We start from the raw sequence: 18,157 nt of genomic DNA on the forward strand, positions 1-18,157 counted from the left end.
TAACCAGACACCAGCTTCTGGCACCGTTTCTGAGGAATCTTAGCCCATTCCTCATGAGCAATGGCCCCCAGTTCAGTAATATTCTTGGCTTTGCTTGCTGCAACCGCCGCCTTCAAATCCCACCAGGGATTTTCTATGGGGATCAAGTCAGGTGACTGTGATGGCCATTGTAGAATCTTCCAGGACTTCTTCTGCAACCAAGCCTTGGTGGAATTTAAAGGTATGCTTGGGATCATTGTCCTGTTGGAAGGTCCAATGACACCCAAGCTCCAGCTTTCTCCTTGACGGCATGACGTTTTCTCCTAGGATTTCCTGATACTTCAATGAATCCATCTGGCCTTCCACACGCTGCAGGTTTCAGTGACCGAGGATGCAAAGCAGCCCCAGAGCATCACTGAGCTCCACCATGCTCAACTGTAGGCAGAGATTCTTTTCAGCATATGCTTCATTCTTCTGCCTCCAGACAGACCGCTGATCCATAGGGACAAAAAGATCCAGTTCTGTTTCATCGCTTCACTGAGCAGAATCCCAAACTTCTGTGGCTTATTTATATGATTTTGAGCACTTTTCTTGTGCTTTTGGGTCAGTAGTGGTGTACGTCCAGGAGTTCTGGCATGCGTTTAGTATACTATGCGCCTTACTGTGCAAGCTGAAATCTCAGTGCCTGTTGCCACCAAGTTTTGCTGCAGGTCTTCACTATCTGTATCCTGTTCCTTGTTTTTGAAGGTGATATCTTCTCTTAACTTTTTGCACCATTCTTTTGACGTAGCCATATTTCTAACATGCAGTCAAACATGACACTTAACAATCCTTGCCAGTTCAGATATTTCATGTGTTCTAATTCAAGCACACCTGGTGCAACTACTAAAGCCCTGATTATATTTGCATCAGGTGTGCTTGGGACAACACATGTTTTGCAGATGTGTGCTGTTGTGAGGGATTCTGTTCAGGGGGTTGAATAATTCTGAGACTGCAGAAGTCAGTGGAAGTTGGATTTTCAGTTGAATTTGGGGAAATCACTTAAAACATTTGTTGTGTTGAGCTATTTCAATTACTTTTGTTTGATTTGTTCATTGCAAACAGCTGAAAGTCTGTAAAACTTTCCAATAAAACTTATTTGCAATGGGGGTTTAATAATTTTGATTACAACTGTATATTCATGTTTCATACTAGTCCTTAATACATTTGCTAATCTCTTTCTTTCTGTCTGCCCCAGTCTCTGGTGGAGTATCTAATGCAGGGTTATAATGGCTGTGTAATTGTCTATGGCTCTCAGGGCAGCGGTAAGACCCACACCATGCAGGGATGCAGCGTTTTAGCTAAACACAGAGGCATCATCAGCCACGCTGCCGAGGACATCTTCACTTGTATCAAACATTCAGGCTATTGGTTTTAGGAAATCAAAATTTCCCCATTCTCTTTTTCAGATAAGAGAGACTTTTAGCACATATTGTAGTAGCATTCTACTCCTCATTCATTGCACCACAACAATTAAATGTATTTTATTCATGCTCTCCAGACTACACATAATAAGACTTGTAGGCCTATAGCAGCATCCTTGAACAAGCCTTAATTTGAATAATCCAGCACCCAAGGCATCTCACTGCAAAATCAGAGTGTCATTCTACCACATCTTCAATGAAAAGATTTATGACCTATTGGTAAGTAATTTATAGTGTAATTAAATATTACTATTTTTACATTAATGCATTTGGAATATTTTATTCAGAGCAACTGGTGTCATGACAACATCCCCATGGCCTTGCAATACTGTTTGAGTCACAGGAATGTCAAATCAATCAATTATTAACCATAATTGTCCTTAAAAGGCTTGATTAATGTTACATGTATATACACACTACTGTTTAAAATAGGTGCCAGTAAGATTTTAAATATATATATATATATATATATATATATATATATATATATATATATATATATATATATATATATATATATATAGTTATTTATTTTTTAAGGAAAACTCAATAAAAAATACAATAACATTTAATACTGAATTTTCAGCAGCCATTACTCCAGTCTTCAGCGTGACATAATCCTTTATAAATAATTATAATATGCTGATTTGGTGCTCAAGTAACATTTCTTATTATTATCATAATTTCTTTCATGATTCATTTGATAAATAGAAAGACAGAATTTATTCAAAACTGTTTTTTTTTGTAACAATTGTAATCATTTTTACTGTCACTTTTGATCAAAATGATCAATCCGACCTTGCTGAAAATATTTATAAAAAATAAAAAAAAGGACAAAAATATTCGTACTGACCCCAAACTTTGTGTATAGAATTTTGTAATACATTTTTAGGGTACCAATAAATTGCATAATTCTATAAAATCCCAGACTTTGAGAAACTAAAAGAGAAAACAAATACTTGATGTAACAACAGGTGTTCCGATGCTCCTGTGTCTCTCTTGCATCTGCTCAGGATCCGAAGGGGAGTGAGGTGATCTGGGTGCGGGACTGTGACGAGATGGTGCATCTCGATGGGTTGACGGAGGTGGAAGTGAGCTCCGCCCAGGATCTGCTACAGGTGCATCGCCGTGGCTCTGCCCTCAGGCACACAGGTAACAGAGCCATAACTCAATCTGAGCCCAAATGTTTTGATAGAGCTCATGAGCAAACACTATTTAATCTTAAGTATGATGATCAAAGTGATCTCAGCTTACTTTATTCAATCAATTCGATCAGACTCCTACATTCCTTTCTAAAATTCTGCAGGGATCTCAAAGGGAGATTTTCCAAGCCGATCCCACGCGGTATTTAATATTGTGGTCATTAACACAATGGTCCAGTCCCCTGGTAGGTGTTTTTATGTTTTCTAAACATAAACGTCTTTTTAAAGTTTCCCTGAATTATGTTTTTGCACTTTTGCTATGTTTTTATTATCTTATTACATTTGTAAAATAAATTATTCACAGATGTTTTAGGAGACATACATTGACATTCTATTACATTTTTACTTGTTTTTAATGGGTAACTCAGTCCATTTGTCGGTCAATAACTCCCCTCAGTCGACCCCTACGCATTAGTCAGTTCTAGGAACCTCTGCATCTGGTCTGATTGTTATTGTAGAGAGATATGAACATACCAGAGCCTCCCACAGGGTCTCCCAGTACCCCCTGCAGTGGTGTGTTGCAAACTCACAGTGTTGCGGTGTAATTATTTTATAATACAAATCTGATTAACCACCTCCCTTGTGTGTATTTTTATTGAATGGTTGCAGAGGGAGTTTTGACAGCCAGCAAACTCACTCTGGTAAGATGATAGCATCGGAGACTCCTTTTAGCATAGCCTAACTGAAATGTAAGGTATTCTCTGCATGAAATACACAATCTTGGCATTCTTGTGGTAAGTACCATATTTGTCTGTGAATTAATAAAGAACTCTGAAACTCACATGATTGTTGCTCTTTGTTAGGTGGATCTGGCAAGCTCAGTAAAGGTAAGTTTAAATGTTGAAATGTGTCTGATCATTCTAACAGCTATGATATTTTTAGTCAGAGATTGACTGACCACTATTGATTGGCCTATTATAACATTTAGGTTTTTGTTATACGCCTAAAGAAAAAAATGTAGGCCTATGTGATTACATCGATAAGCCAATAATTACTAACAAATCATTAAAGCCATTAATTAATGATTCTTTACAAACTTATTAGTTCAACTGATTAGTTCAAACATGCTGAGTCACTCAGGACTGGAAAAAATAAATGACTCGCTGAATTTGGGAGCCGCACATTAGCATATTACTAGTAATAGTTAGAGTAATAAACTAGTATGCGGTTCCGAATTCATCAACTATCTACAGTGCTATGCATAAGTTTAGACACCCATGCTAAAGTTGACTAAAAAGAGGAATAAAAAATCATCTTTTGGAAATTGAACTTAATGCCTTAATTTAAAAAAATAGGAAAAATCCAACCTTTAAGGACACCAATTTTCGTTGTGAATGAATAATGTATCGTAAATAAATAAATGTTCTTCCTTAAAATACAGGGTGCATAAGTTTGGACACCCCTATGTTAAACTCCCATAGAGGCAGGCAGATTTTTATTTTTAAAGGCCAGTTACTTCATGGATCCAGGATACTCTGCATCCTGATAAAGTTCCCCTGGCCTTTGGAATTAAAATAGCCCCACATCATCACATACCCTTCACCATACCTAGAGATTGGCATGGTTTTATTTCAGTTAGCCTAACAGCTGGTTTGATTTGCATTGAGAGATGATCTTATGGAAAGTACTCCATGCCAATCTCCAGGTATAGTGAAGAGTGTGTGATGATGTGGGGCTATTTTAATTCCAGAGGCCAAGGGAACTTTATCAGGATGCTGAGTATCCTGGATCCATATAGTAACTGGCCTTTAAAAATAAAAATCTGCCTGCCTCTATGGGAGTTTAACATAGGGGTGTCCAAACTTATGCACCCTGTATTTTAAGGAAGAACATGTATTTATTTACGATACATTATTCATTCACAAAGAAAATTGGTGTCCTTAAAGGTTGGATTTTTCCTATTTTTTTAAATTAAGGCATTAAGTTCAATTTCCAAAAGATGATTTTTTATTCCTCTTTTTAGTCAACTTTAGCATGGGTGTCTAAACTTATGCATAGCACTGTATTTCCTCTCTGGAGACGTTCAGTCTTTCCGCTTGTAAATTCCGCCATGTAAATAGCGAATCCGCCATGGCGCGAGCGCAACGGAGAAGGGAATGGGAGATGAGACTCTGATTGGTTTATTGCACGTTACACCCAAAACACACCCATTACTCATTAAGAGTAGGGACAATCCTTTTAGACCATGCGCCGGGTGCGCCGACTATTTTTCCCGTCGTTAAACTAGCAAAAGTGGATTAGGACACGCCCTAAGTGCACTTATGCCGTGCGCTTTAGACCATGCGCTTAGATAATTCAAATAAGGCCCTTTGAATCTTTGATTCAACTGATTATTGATTCAATCACTGATGAAACGCTAATGTGTTGATGTGTTGCTTGGAGAGGCAAAAAAATAACTCTTTCATTTAACTTGCTTAATGAATTGTTGTAGAAAAGCAATCTCACAGTGATTACCTGCGACACGTGGTTGATCCCAAGAACGTCTTAAAAATACACAGGTTTAGGTGATAAGTACGTCGGTTTCAGTTTTAATGTTCACTCTTTCTTTCTCTCTTACTGTCGCGTCAGTGTCGTAGTTCTGTGGCTCCTGACATGAAGAGAACTTTCAATGCCACAAATGAAAACCCGCAAGAGACCAAGATGCTGAAGCGCTCCCTCACCATATTCGGAAATGTTAGTACCTCAAACGTCAGCAAAAAAGAGCATGTTCTATCTTATTATCAGAATTTATCACTGTTGTCCCGGTCAGACTAAGGGTATTTTTGAAGAGCAGAGTTTGTTTTGAGTATCTCAAGAAGTACCCCAGTGATTATTTTTCAGTCTAAAGGCCCTATCTTAATCATATCAATGTGCTGGCTGCATATGCAAGAAATTAGACACAGGAAATGATCTGTAAGGTTACATAGTTTTCCATTTAGGGAAGGGGGATGTCATGTCACATCTAACAGAGAAAATGATTTCTGCAGAATATTGGCCTCTTCGTCTGATTATTTACATTTAGATAATGTTGAGGCCTCTTTTTCCCTGTTACAAAATTTCTCATAGTATTCCAAAATATGAGAGTAAAAAAGAACAATCCTTCCTTTCTTTTTTTTTGTTAGGTGATTTTTGCCCTCAGCTCTGCAGGGTCCCAGCACATCCCATACAGAGAATCCAAACTAACCCGAGCACTTAGGGACTGGTGAGCATCATCAATATCGCCATAATCATTTCTCCATTTTCTTCAACATTTGTGTAAATTCACTGACTATTTCTGAATTTGATGTTTATTTTGGTGTCTGGTTTAGTTTGGGAGGGAACTGTCGGACGTGTTTAGTGGTCACAGTGTCATCTCAATCATCTTCAATAACCGAAACTCTCAGCTCTCTTCAGTTTGCCTCCAGAGCCATGGCTGTGCCTTCTCGACCCATATACACATCTCAGTTACATTACACACCTGAACAGGTAAACCCATTCTTCCCATGGACATTTTAATTCTGAAAACATACTGTATATCACACTTGAACGAATGCACACAAATCTTTACAGATACATCACACACACAATAACACCACATTATTGTTTCATTGTATCATTTATACACTTGCACAATACTGGTGAAACCTTACACACAACACTTTATCTAACTATTTTCTAAATCAGCTAGTTGTAAATTAAGATAAGTAATCTCACAACAATATTCTAGCCATGTGCATATCTGAATGGGAAGAAGGACAGTAATCATCTGAACAGACAGCAGATTTTACCACCGGTCGGATCTGACAGAAGGGTGAGACTCAAGCTCGCACACATACACAGCACATACTCGCATAGACGTAATTTATAGCTTCACTTTAAACCCTGAATGTGTTTGTATGTCAAGTGCCCTTTTGCAGCTGAGTGAGTCGTAAAAATGAAAGGGGCAACTTTTATTGTGCTCATCAGTTTGACTCTTCATTTGAATAGTTTTGCCTCTTGTGGCCTGTTTCTAAAGTTACAGTTTAGTGAGAGAGAACATCAGCAGGACACTATGAGTCAGATGAGGACTGTGTTCATCTGAATATAAAAAATACAATGTTTAATTGGGACATTCAGACCTTGTGTACATTAGAAATAGGAGAAAGATGCCATAGAATTACCATGGAACAAACATGGGGTCAAATAGGTCACATTCCTTTTTTAACAACTTGTAAAATCTTTTTGAAAGTTATAAAGCAGAGCTATATTTTCCAGATTTGGAAAATAATGGCTCTTATGAACCGAGCCGTTTACCGAAACCGCCTCGAACTCGCTCAATTTAGCCATTTGAATCAGTCAGTGAATCGTTTGCCATTATTTGAAGTCAAAACTGACTCTCATTACTGTTACTGTGCTGTATATGGGCAGTTTTACATCAGAATTTACTCATCGATTATTATTATTGATCAATAATGGTATTCTTGGGAAAAAAGTCTAATAATTGACCAAAAAAACCTGTTGGTTTTTATTTAACATACTTAAGTGTTTTATTTTAGGAGAATTCGTTAATAGATTAGATTAGAGCAAACAAAACAAGCAATAATTTTTAAACAGTATCTTCTCAAATTTGACAAGCTTCAATTCTAATTATAGATATTCTTGATAGACCTGATGATAGACCTGTTCTTTATGTTTGATGTTTCATTTATCCCTGCTGTATTTTCAGTCGCAGACATGCTTGCTTCCCATCCTCTTGAGTTCAGTCAGTTCCTCTGAATCTAAACTCAGCTCAAGTCACTGTGGAGATGGGATGGAGCTCAGAACTTTTCTCCCACAGTTGGAGAAGCCAGGCCAAACTGAACCATCTGGACGTTACTGCCGTGCATCTCGACGTGGAGATGAAAAAAACAGAGCTGATGGTAACAAGCTGCATTTTCAGCTTTATCCCATTAAATCGTGAGTCACTAACATTAAACAAGAACTTTTAACTACTTTGTAGGTAGGATGACCCGCTCCCTGTCCCATTCCCTCTCTGGGGCAATACTCCATGATGCTGGAGGGAGAGAAAGAACTGGAAAAGGATTGGAGTTTTCATCTGCACAGCAGCGCGGTTCTGTAGAGCGGCTTTCCACGTCCTCTCTTGAACCTTTTTCAGCCCCTTCAGCTGCTGTGGAGTGTCCGAATTGTTCCCGGGAACGAAATATCCGAGAGGAATATGACAAGATCATTCTTCAGGTTAAGAGAGACAAAGATTCTCTGAGTCAAAAAGTAGCAGAACTGGAAAATGAGTTGAAGATGAGACCAACACATGAAAGAGAAGATGGGATGAGTTGGGAAAAGAAAAGCGGAAATGAAGAATCTACCAGCTGCACATCTCCAGGTCCAGGAATATTACAGGCTGCAGAGGTATCAACACATCACAGCATCTAATGTATTGAAAACGTGCTGTGTTATGTCACCGTTTGTCACTTTGTTCCTAGAGAGGAACTCCTATTCCTGTTCAAAATTATACAACTCTGGGACCTTTTAGTAATAAGAGGGACTAATAACTAATAAATGATAACTAATTATAGTTATTACTTCTTTAGTAATAACAGGGACATTTCACAAATCTCAATACAAATGAGCTAAAACCAGTTTGTTAATGAGCACACTCTTTGAAAATGTTAAATACATTTAAAAATGATTATAATATTTACTTTTTAAACTTATATATATGCACGGTATGCATGGTATGAAGTGTTCAGGTAAATATAAATGTTGGGCAAGATAGGAATTTTGATCAAAAGTGCATTTGACAGTTTAAGACGGTCTGTGTGTCGTTTCCAACCTCAAGTAGCCTGTCATCAGCTTAAAATGCAAATTGAGGTCTCAGACCATTGTGTCATGCAGAGTGCTTTGAGAAAAAACAAAGATGAGCACAGAAATGTCTCAACCTGTTCTATAGGTGTGTTTACAAACAGAAGCAGAGTGTCTGAGAGCAGAGCTGAGCGCATGTCATGAGAGAGAGAGGATGCTGACAAACACGCTGCACTCTGAGAGAGAGAGACTGACCCGGGACGCCCAGGATCTGCTCACACAGCTCAACAGCACCAGAGAGAGGAACAGCCAACTTGTGTCAGCACTTAACAACCAGCAGGTACATATCCCACACAGCCTACCAATACTGAGTTTTTGGAAAGTCTGTTTGATTATATGAACATGCTGTGAAACTACACCAGAAACCTATTTTTATATAAGATTACATACATTTATTTTATTTACAACATTTATTTGTCGGTGATTGTAGTTTGATATTAGTGGTGTAATTGTGCTGTTTGTATGGTAGGAGAGCTTGTTGGCAGAACTACAGACCAGCAGAGAGGAGCTTGTAACATTTCGAGAGAGTGTGTCTCTTACCCTCAGCCAGCTCAAGACTGAAAAGGTTTCATCTCTCTATCCTGTTAGGCATAGGATATTTATATAGTAGCCAATTTTATATGACAAAATACCACACATCCGTGATCAAGTGCTACACCACTTGCTGGACAATGAAAATAACATGTGTTGCCCTCTATTGGTAGATTATATGAACTGCAGTTTCATTTAATTTTACAGACTGAACTGATGTCACACTTAGAGGACACAAAAAAATCCTATGAAAAGGTAATCTAAGACACTCAAAAGTTTGGGGTTGGTAAGATTCTTTAATGTTTCTGAAAGAAGTGTCTTATGCTCATTTATTTGATCAATAAAACAGTAAAAACTGTAATATTGTGACACACAATTGTCACACAAAGCTATCAATTACAATTTAAAATGACTGTTTTCTGTTTGAATATATTTTTAAAATGTCATTTATTTATGATGGCAAAGCTGAATTTCAGTAGTCATTACTCCAGTCTCATTACTCCATGTCACATGATCCTTCAGAAATCATTCTGATATGCTGATTTGGTGCTCAATAAACATTTCTTATTATTATCAAAGAGTTTAAAATATTTGTGTGGAAACTGATACATTTTTCATTTATTTGACATGGATTTTTAGTCTTTAATGTCACTGTTGATCAATTTAATGCATCATTGGCTTGCTGAATAGTATTAATTCTACAAAATATCATATTGACCCCAAACTTTTTATGTATATTTATTTATTTTTTAATAAATAAATAAAAGATGAGATTTTTTATGTATATGTACTGCTTCTTCAGGTGTGCTTGGAAAATGCTGGTTTAAGGCAGAAACTAAAGTCATTTCTGAGAGAGATCAACGCAGCACCTTTTACGGGATCCAGCAGTCCCGACACAAACCCTTCACACACGCACACAGACACAACAAATACCGAGATGATTGTCGTATCACACCATGTGTCTCAGCAATATCCTGCAGGTGTCGCAAAAGGCAAGAGATCCATATAAACTCATTTTCATAATTTGAAGAAGAAAAAAACAGCTATAACATCTATATTAACCTTATTCATTATTCAGTGGTTTGGCTGTGTATTGTTGACGACATTTATTGTTTTTGGAAACAGGAAGTGAATGCTGCTTCAGTCAGTGTGAAGGGTTTCAGCATCCTGAGGGGGGCTTTACAGAAAAATGTGAAACCACAAACAACAGCAACTGTGAACAGCCTCTGTATAAACCCCAAAGTCTCTACAAGCAGCTGTGAGCCTCTGTTGAACAAATCTTATGAATATGAGAGTATAGAACCTGAGACCTTATGTAGACCTTATGTTCTGTGTGGTTTCTGCAGGAGGAGGGAACACAGTCTCTTACTGGACATGATGCTGGCTCTGTACAGGAGAGAGTGGTTTCAGCAGGATGCCATACCATATGTCAGACGTACGCTCAGGAAGTGTGGACTGAGGCCCGAGGATATAGACTAAAGACTGTACGTGTGTGTGAGTGAACAAGAGAGGTGAAAGATGTCCTGTATGAATCACAGGTAAAGTCATAGTTCGCTTAAAGGGATAGTTCACTCAAACATGAAAATTCTCATCACCCTCAATTTGTTCCAAACCTGTATGGATTTCTTTCTTCTACTAAACACAAAATAATATATTTTGAAGAAACAATTACACTGAATGGGTTAAAAAGTGCACAGAAGCACTGTAAAATTATCATGAAATTCATATATTATCAAAAGTCATATAATCGCTTTGTGTGAGTAACAGACCAATATTTAAGTTGTTATTCACTGAAAATATTGGAATCCACCCATTGGAGATCATGAGAGTTCAAAAGCCAAGTGGCAATGTCCGATTTACGAGTGAATTGTTGTTTTAACTCGGTTATCACAGCACCTGAAAATTACTGACGTTTATCAGTAAATTGTCACACAAAGCTATCAGAAGATTTAGAATATAGTGCATGAGCCATATGGTCTACTTTTATGATACTTAAATGTTGCTTTAAAAAAAAAAATAAAGTTGAAAGCTTCAGTCCCTAATTGCATGCAAAAGAATGACCAGAAAAGTATGTTCGTGTTCTACAGAAGAAAACGTCATACAGGTTACACAGCAACAATCACAGTGAGTCAATTATGAAAAAAAATTCACTAATATTTTTGTGAATCACTTTGAAACTTACATGATAGTATATTTAAATTAGCTAAGGGTAGAATAAAGCAAAAGCTGTTCCTTTTGAGCTAACAATGTGATGAACTTTCACCCAACATCATCATGTTTGTACAGTATCAAATAATTTAAGTTATTTAACACAGTAATCTAGTCCATTTAAAATCCAGCTGAAAATGTCTTCACCAACTTTGTTACACAAAAGACATATGATAGACTATTAAGTGATTGGTTTGTGAATTTATTTATGGGCTAAATTATTTTTTATTCCACAGTAACACAATGAAAAACCAAAACATATACATCTTTCTATCACACTATATAGTTACAGAGTTTTACAACTGATGATACGTTGTTTGTATTGTAAGCTATGGTTTTGTCTATGTCAGCATTTAGACACTGATGTAGTCACTCTTGCAGGTGTTCGGGGGTTCTTGGCTGTTGCAGAGGCTGGTTCTGTGTAGGGGATGAATGTAGGACCAGTCTCGGTCTCTCTCTCTGTTGCTCTTTCTCGCCATTTCTTCCTCCACCTGCAGCACACCCTTGTTTTTCCATTTTCTGAGGTTGCTGTTGCAGCGTGATATACCTGTGTTCTGTGGCCTTGAAAATTCATCATCATACTCATTCTCGGCCTCGTCTCCCTCCTGCTGTGTGTCCTCCAGGATGCTAGGGGGCAGTGCTGAGTGTCTGTCATTCAGATTAACTTCCCCGTATATCTGGGAGTTTGGTGAGCTGGGCCTATATAGAGACCTTGGCACCGGTCTGGCTTTGAATGTCGCTCGTTCTGCTTTGGGAGGCAGGTTGTTGAACTCATCTGCTAGTTTTTTTTCTCTTTTCTTTTGCTCTCTTTCAATGAAGCTAAATGGTTGCTGCGGAAGTGGAGAGGCATGTCGTGTCGTGCCTTGTTGTTGTTGGTTTCCATGGTGATCGTGATCCGTTTGGTTGATTAGATTTTTTTGTCTCTGCAGCTTATCCGGTCGCTTATTGATGATGTCATAGAAGAGCAAGTAAGTGGAAGCAGGGGCCGGCTTAGCGCGAAACTTCTTGCCACGTTCTTTCAGCTCGTCCAGCTCTTTCTTCAGTCTCTCATTTTCTAGCTCCATCTCAGAGCGGGTTTTCACATTGCGGCGTTTGCGATCCTCCTCACGAAGCATCATGCGAAACGGTTTGGGAATGGTTACTTTAGAATTCTGTCTGAGGCTGTCCATCACCTGATTGGCTGCACTGTGAGATGGGTTCTGATGGGAGTGACACAACTTCCTGTGCTCCTCTATTGAGTTCTGCCTCGCCTGCTGTGAAAACAAAAACGAATTAAATGTTAGGTTTTATTACTTTGCTATTAGAACTGTTCTGTGCAACTCTACATACCAATCACAATTCAGACTTAAATGAGGTTTTGGTTTTGAAATTGGGAAAAAAAATGTAACCTTAATATTCCAAAATAATGTGATATGATGTTGTTTTCAGTAATGTGTAATGCATATATATTTAATAAAGAAAATGTGTTTTAGGGTTTCATGACACTGACATGACATTATAATTGAGATTATAATTTACAGCAGTGGTTCTCAACCTGAAAGCTGGGGCCCACTGAGGGGCCTCAGCAAACTTCCAGGGTCTAAATAAGTCTGAAAATTATTTAAATCTGGCTATGTTAATATATTAAAAAAACTAAAATAAAGATGTACAATATTAAACTGACATAGTTTTTCTGATTTTATTTATTTTTGTTATAACAGAGGTACATGTCAGCTTAGAAAGAAAGGGGCTTTTAATATTATTTTAATACATGGAGACTTTCTTATTTTTCAAATTTAATTACAAATTAAATTCTCAGCTAATATGTAAGATATTTGGATTAAAATGTTCAAAAACCACTAGAACAATGTTTTGTATATTTTGTTGACTTGTGTACTTTATCCCAAATGTTTTCAACAATGTTTAAATCCAGAGAAATCCGTAATTGTAACCAGTGTACCGTCCCGTGTCATTGCCTCACCAGTCAATGTCGTCATATCTCCGTTACCCTTGATTTCCGGGTATGTGTTTTATTAGACAGGTGAGCAACTGTTTGGATACCTTTATAAGCACGGTTAGTCTTTTTGTTTGAATCTCTTGATTCTGTACCATGCCTCAGAGGCAACACTATTTTGTCAAGTGACTAACATAGCAAAATCAGTAAGAGCTTAATTTGTAGTAACAGTAATAAAGCATTTACTCTCCCATACAATATATTTTAAATTAATTAATTCATATTTTAAAATCATTTCATGCCATTTAGCAACACAAATCATTCAGCTTTTATTAATATGATATTCTAATATCGATCTAGCTTACTGCAACGTGGAACAAGTAGAGTGACATTATAACATAACTTTCAACACACTCAAATGTATATTTAGTAGGATTGCTTTGACCAAGTAAAACAGAGCGCCATTACCCGTCAAATAACCTGAGTAGTAATTCAACACTTGCAGCTGTTTCTTTAGAATGAAATAAAATAATGTGATTTTTAAGTGATCAAATGTAAGGGGAAGGAGGCGGGAACCGGCAGACATTAAACGTAACTTTAATCGTAAAATAAACAAACAACAAAACGAAAGGAGCTGTAGCGGCCGACTGCGGAACATAAGCATGAAAGCTCAGAAGCTTGAACATGATTTCTGCCTGAGTCCCGCCGGATTGCTTTTTATCTGCTGTGGAGGTGAAGACGACAACTCCCATGATTCCACGCTCATTCACGGCGTCATCAAGCTATGCCTTTTTTAATGTTTTTAATAAGCGACCTCTAGTGGCAAAACTTACACACTGTGCCTTGAATGACAGCAACACTTGAGCTGCATGAACTCCACATGTTTGTGTAACACCTGACTTGATGATCATGTTCTCCAGCATCATATGAGATGATCTAAAGTGCGTTACAAGATCATCTGTACAGAGTTCACATGATTATTACAAATTTTCAAAGGTTTCAAAGGTCAGTAACCATTTCACGCTAGAGCTGTTTGGATATCGCAACTCCCCCAGAATAACCACAAAGCATATAAAAGAAACCATACACTGGCTCATTGGTATTTTCAGGGGAATATACCCGTTCTTCTTTTAGAAAGAACACTTTATCACGAAAGGCCACTAAATGTCATTGAATAAATTTAGACTGGTGACTAAATTGTTGGTTGGTTTTGTAATGCACATAGTATATTTTATAACACTTTGTCTAAATCTGCATATGTGCACCATAACAACCTGAAGTAAACTACAGTAAAGAACATTTATGGAAAAAAAGTCATTTGAAAAGTTTCATGTTCAGTCTGATGGGCACTTTATAAACAACTATAGTTATGTCTATGTTCTCAAAGCGTTAAAAGGTTCTTGAATTTGATGAATATATCATTGAGTGAGATCATCTCAGCTTCCACACTGCTCTCTTTTTCTGATGAATTCACTGACCTTTATCTTCAGAGAAGAATCACCATTCTTCAGATGTCCCACTGATACCTTGCTGCCAACCTGTATGGTACTACTGAAAGAGGTCAAAGGTCAGGGATCAAACATTGTGCGTGATCTCACTGTCAAGATACGATAGTGAAGAAACCAAGTTACTTGAAATATTAACCATGCACTCTTTGGGAAAAAATAATTTCAATGGGTTTCAATATAGAACCCTGGTCACTGTGATTTTGCCAAGTAAGACATGTTCCTGGATCAACATATTTTGTTGATCCTGGAACAACATTCCTGTCGAAACCATAGTCCTAAACCTAACCCTACCCATAACTTATCCCTAAAATCAGTAAATGATAGGTGAATAACAATGATGCAGAAGCCTGGTTGTAAGCCTAAACTTGAAATAAACTGTAAACTTGTTTTTTAATCTGATTGGTTGATTGGAATGTTATTCCAGGAACAACAAAGATGTTGGGAGAAACTGAGAAATGGAGAAAAGTATATTTAATGTATCATAATACTTTTTTTAAATACATAAAAAAACAATTTATACATTAAAAAAATTGTATAAATTATAAATGTATACAATTTAATAAAATATAAAAATAAAGCAAAAATAGTTAAAGCTGAATTTATTAAATTTCGCCATGATGGGAGCCCCTAAAAGGTTCTATATATGAAGCGCCTGACAGAACTCTTTAATGTTCAATGTAGAACCTTTACTTCTTTTACTTCCTATGTATGACCAAAAATACCCCAAAAAGTATGAAAGGTGCTCTAACTAGTTTTTTTTTTTTTTTTTTTACTGTAATACATTAAAAATACCATAATATGTTTCCAGAGATGTAGGAAACGTGCACACAGTCACTTTGAAATATGAAATATCGTTTTTCGTTTTGATCTGTGTGATCCCGCACACTGCCAATTTACCCAGTAGTATTGCAACACCCCGGGTTGCCAGTTGGCTGAAACCACAGCGATGGAAGCCAACAAATGAACTGGGTCAACAGATTCTCAGATCTTTCGCAGATTCTACCTGATCTTTAAATCTAAAAATCTCATTTGTAATGTTCAGCTTTGCTCATTACTCATTATAATTCAATAAAGAATTAGATTTATTTTGTTTTTTTTTTTTATCACAGACCTCTCTGTATCTTCTCCATTTTGTCTCCAGCTGGTAATGAGCTGTCTTTCTCTCTGACCAGGTTTGATCTGGCTCAGATAGAGTTTTTCCATCTCAGCCATGTTTCTCAGGTGTTCTCTCTTCAGCTCCTCTAGTTTGGTATAGTATTCCTGGTTGGAGAACACGGGTCTCTGCAGTTGATGGGCTGCACACGGCTTCCCAAAGTCAGGATCAGAGAGGGAACTGAAGTCACACACCGCTATATTCTCACTGTCCGACTGCTGCTCATACTCCTGAGAGACCGAAAGAGAGCAAGACAGTACAGTACAGTATATAAACGTATATCAAGTGGTTCTTCCATTACAGATTCTTACTTTCATAATGCGTAATCTTCCAAATTCACCTGGAAATGCTTAATTACACGGTGAACTAGTCTTTTGCATTGTAGAAGTTAAATATCTACCTCTGTGTGGTGAACAATGTCATTCAGGGAGCATGAATAATCCTTCTCCTCTCCAAATAGAGCCTGAAGTTCACTCGGCTGGAGCCTCTCTGTGCGCAGTATTGGGGTCATGGTCCAGGTGCTTTATTCTTCTGAAGTTCAGCACAGCTTGCAATTCTGCTCTCATATAGCTTCAGATAAGTATTTTTCTGCTTCCTTTTGCCTTTTGATTTTGCACTACAGTAGGTTATAGGATTTCTCACCCCACACGTTCACACTCAGATGTGCCAATCAGAGTTTATCCCTGTGGATAAGCCTCAAAGAGTCACGATTGCCTGTTGACCATATGTCCCGTGTATTCTTCAATCCCTGATTTACACCTTCAGATGTGATTTGTGAACTGACCCATTCCAAACCTCAAATTAGATTTAGAGATTAACAACACTGTTAATTACAGAGTGCGTCCGGGATGTGAAAAGGTTTTAGCTAAAGGTGTTTGGAGGGATGTTATCAGTGAGGGTTCGGGGCGGAGTGGGAACAATGTTTTTTTTTTTTTTCACTATTCTCCTGTATCGGCATCCTGTTATTATTGTAAGCTCAATAGCTAAACAGATTAAAAAAAAAATATATATATCTTAAGGCTTTTTCTATACATTTGAATAAAAAAAGGCATAGAACCAGTTCATTTGAAGGGCATTGAGAACATAGTTTTATATAATTTGTTTTAAAATAAAAAGGCATTGAGATAAATACTGGGACTAAGTTAGAGCTGCAAACAGATTACTTTGCACTCCTTTTAAATTGACATATTACATTCTATGATATGAAATTTATTTAAATGTTGAATTATTTAAAATAAATTTAAGTTAAATTTATAGTCATTTTATATTTACCCACTTTTAAATACCCACCGTACACAGTTTCCCTATTAGGCATTACATTTGAATTATATTTAGACATTATCAAAGTCTACTTTCTGTCTGTCACGCTGTAGTATAGATCATGTCAGCAACCCCCTACCAGAGGACGCCTTTCTGCTGGAGACTGATGAAGGCTACTGCTAAGTCCATCTGTAGAGGTTCTGGTATTCTGTCACGCTGTAGTGAGATCCTAAACACAAGACGAAGGGAGAAATCCAAAGAAACCTTAGGTTTTCACCGGAAAATTCACCGGAATTTTCAGGTGAAAACAGTGCTATACAACAAATAACATGACTAATATCAGAACAAAGGGAGAACCAAGACTGTGAGTATAAATAGGGTGAGCAAACAAGGGTAACTAAATGAGGAGCACTGATTTGAATGAATGAGACAACCATGGTGACAAACAGGGCAGGGAATGGAAGATGAACAGAACCAATTAACAACTAACCATTAAACTTAAGCCCAATTTATACTTCTGCGTCGAACTCCCGCAATATGTCGTAGGCTGTGTGTAGCGCACATACCCTTCGGCGTACCCTGACGTGCACCTCTCCAAAAATGTAACATTACTCACATTCATACATCAATAATGTCTTACCAAGTTCGAGAAGAACGTTTTTTTCCAACATTCAAGAGCTGCTGACAATCTGGAAATCTAGTTCTATAAAACAAAAATCTCAGTTTAGAGGGAGTTAAAGAGAAAAGACTAACTTAGATATTCTTGTATGTTTACACAGTAAATCGCAGTGAGTCAGAATTGAGTGCATGTGTTTGTAATTACATGTGGTAGCAGATGGATTGACAGACTGAAGTGTCAGATGTCTGATAACTGTAAGATTGTGAACACAGCTTCCTGCTGATCTGATTAACCCTGAACACCCACGCACAGCTCAAACAAACACATTATATTCAGAAATAAAATCACAGTCTTGAGAAACAAAGTCATAATTACGAGAAATAAACTTACAATTGCAATATGTGAAGTCCAAATTTCAAGACAAGAGAAAATAAAGATGCAATTGTGAGATATTAAATTGCAGTTATGAGAAATTAAATCACATTTCACTTGCAGTTTGCGCAAT

The 18,157-nt window shown here is 37.3% G+C and overlaps 2 protein-coding genes across 3 annotated transcripts in view; one reads left to right on the forward strand and one right to left on the reverse strand.

The window, feature by feature from the left end:
• Nucleotides 1-10,467, forward strand: part of LOC307009759 (uncharacterized protein) — a 33,740-nt gene extending 23,273 nt beyond the window's left edge. The window contains exons 6-23 of the mRNA XM_079633815.1: nucleotides 1,217-1,367; nucleotides 1,588-1,661; nucleotides 2,456-2,594; nucleotides 2,749-2,829; nucleotides 3,254-3,285; nucleotides 3,448-3,471; nucleotides 5,213-5,317; nucleotides 5,746-5,825; nucleotides 5,932-6,088; nucleotides 6,330-6,413; nucleotides 7,308-7,500; nucleotides 7,581-7,987; nucleotides 8,529-8,720; nucleotides 8,910-9,005; nucleotides 9,179-9,226; nucleotides 9,774-9,963; nucleotides 10,097-10,229; nucleotides 10,318-10,467. Coding sequence (XP_079489941.1) covers nucleotides 1,217-1,367; nucleotides 1,588-1,661; nucleotides 2,456-2,594; nucleotides 2,749-2,829; nucleotides 3,254-3,285; nucleotides 3,448-3,471; nucleotides 5,213-5,317; nucleotides 5,746-5,825; nucleotides 5,932-6,088; nucleotides 6,330-6,413; nucleotides 7,308-7,500; nucleotides 7,581-7,987; nucleotides 8,529-8,720; nucleotides 8,910-9,005; nucleotides 9,179-9,226; nucleotides 9,774-9,963; nucleotides 10,097-10,229; nucleotides 10,318-10,450 — 2,319 coding nt within the window. The 3' untranslated portion in view covers nucleotides 10,451-10,467. The remainder of the gene's footprint in view (nucleotides 1-1,216; nucleotides 1,368-1,587; nucleotides 1,662-2,455; nucleotides 2,595-2,748; nucleotides 2,830-3,253; nucleotides 3,286-3,447; nucleotides 3,472-5,212; nucleotides 5,318-5,745; nucleotides 5,826-5,931; nucleotides 6,089-6,329; nucleotides 6,414-7,307; nucleotides 7,501-7,580; nucleotides 7,988-8,528; nucleotides 8,721-8,909; nucleotides 9,006-9,178; nucleotides 9,227-9,773; nucleotides 9,964-10,096; nucleotides 10,230-10,317) is intronic.
• A 22-nt stretch (nucleotides 10,468-10,489) lies between these two features.
• LOC307009755 (protein FAM161A) lies at nucleotides 10,490-17,696 on the reverse strand. 2 transcript variants are annotated; one of them, XM_079633806.1, is made up of 6 exons: nucleotides 17,674-17,696; nucleotides 17,173-17,262; nucleotides 16,174-16,568; nucleotides 15,732-16,003; nucleotides 14,591-14,663; nucleotides 10,490-12,432 (listed from the first exon to the last, which is right to left on the reverse strand). In XM_079633806.1, the coding sequence occupies exons 3-6, from the start codon at nucleotides 16,282-16,284 to the stop codon at nucleotides 11,533-11,535; spliced, it is 1,356 nt and encodes a 451-aa protein (XP_079489932.1). In that variant the 5' UTR covers nucleotides 16,285-16,568; nucleotides 17,173-17,262; nucleotides 17,674-17,696; the 3' UTR covers nucleotides 10,490-11,532. The 2 variants fall into 2 exon arrangements, with proteins under 2 accessions (XP_079489932.1, XP_079489933.1); XM_079633807.1 differs by lacking the exon at nucleotides 17,674-17,696 and having other exon boundaries at nucleotides 16,174-16,329; nucleotides 17,173-17,236.
• Nucleotides 17,697-18,157: the final 461 nt, after the last annotated feature.

Source organism: Phoxinus phoxinus, assembly GCF_949152265.1.
Source record: "Phoxinus phoxinus genome assembly, chromosome: 13".
Lineage (NCBI taxonomy): Eukaryota > Metazoa > Chordata > Actinopteri > Cypriniformes > Leuciscidae > Phoxinus > Phoxinus phoxinus.

Excerpts from the sequence above, each read along its gene's own strand:
- LOC307009755 (XM_079633806.1), bottom strand. The coding sequence starts at position 16,284 with ATGACCCCAATACTGCGCACAGAGAGGCTCCAGCCGAGTGAACTTCAG. Across the intron at positions 16,004-16,173 it reads ACATTGTTCACCACACAGAG|GAGTATGAGCAGCAGTCGGA; the intron begins GTAGATATTTAA and ends TCGGTCTCTCAG. Across the intron at positions 12,433-14,590 it reads ATTCTTCTCTGAAGATAAAG|CAGGCGAGGCAGAACTCAAT; the intron begins GTCAGTGAATTC and ends TTGTTTTCACAG.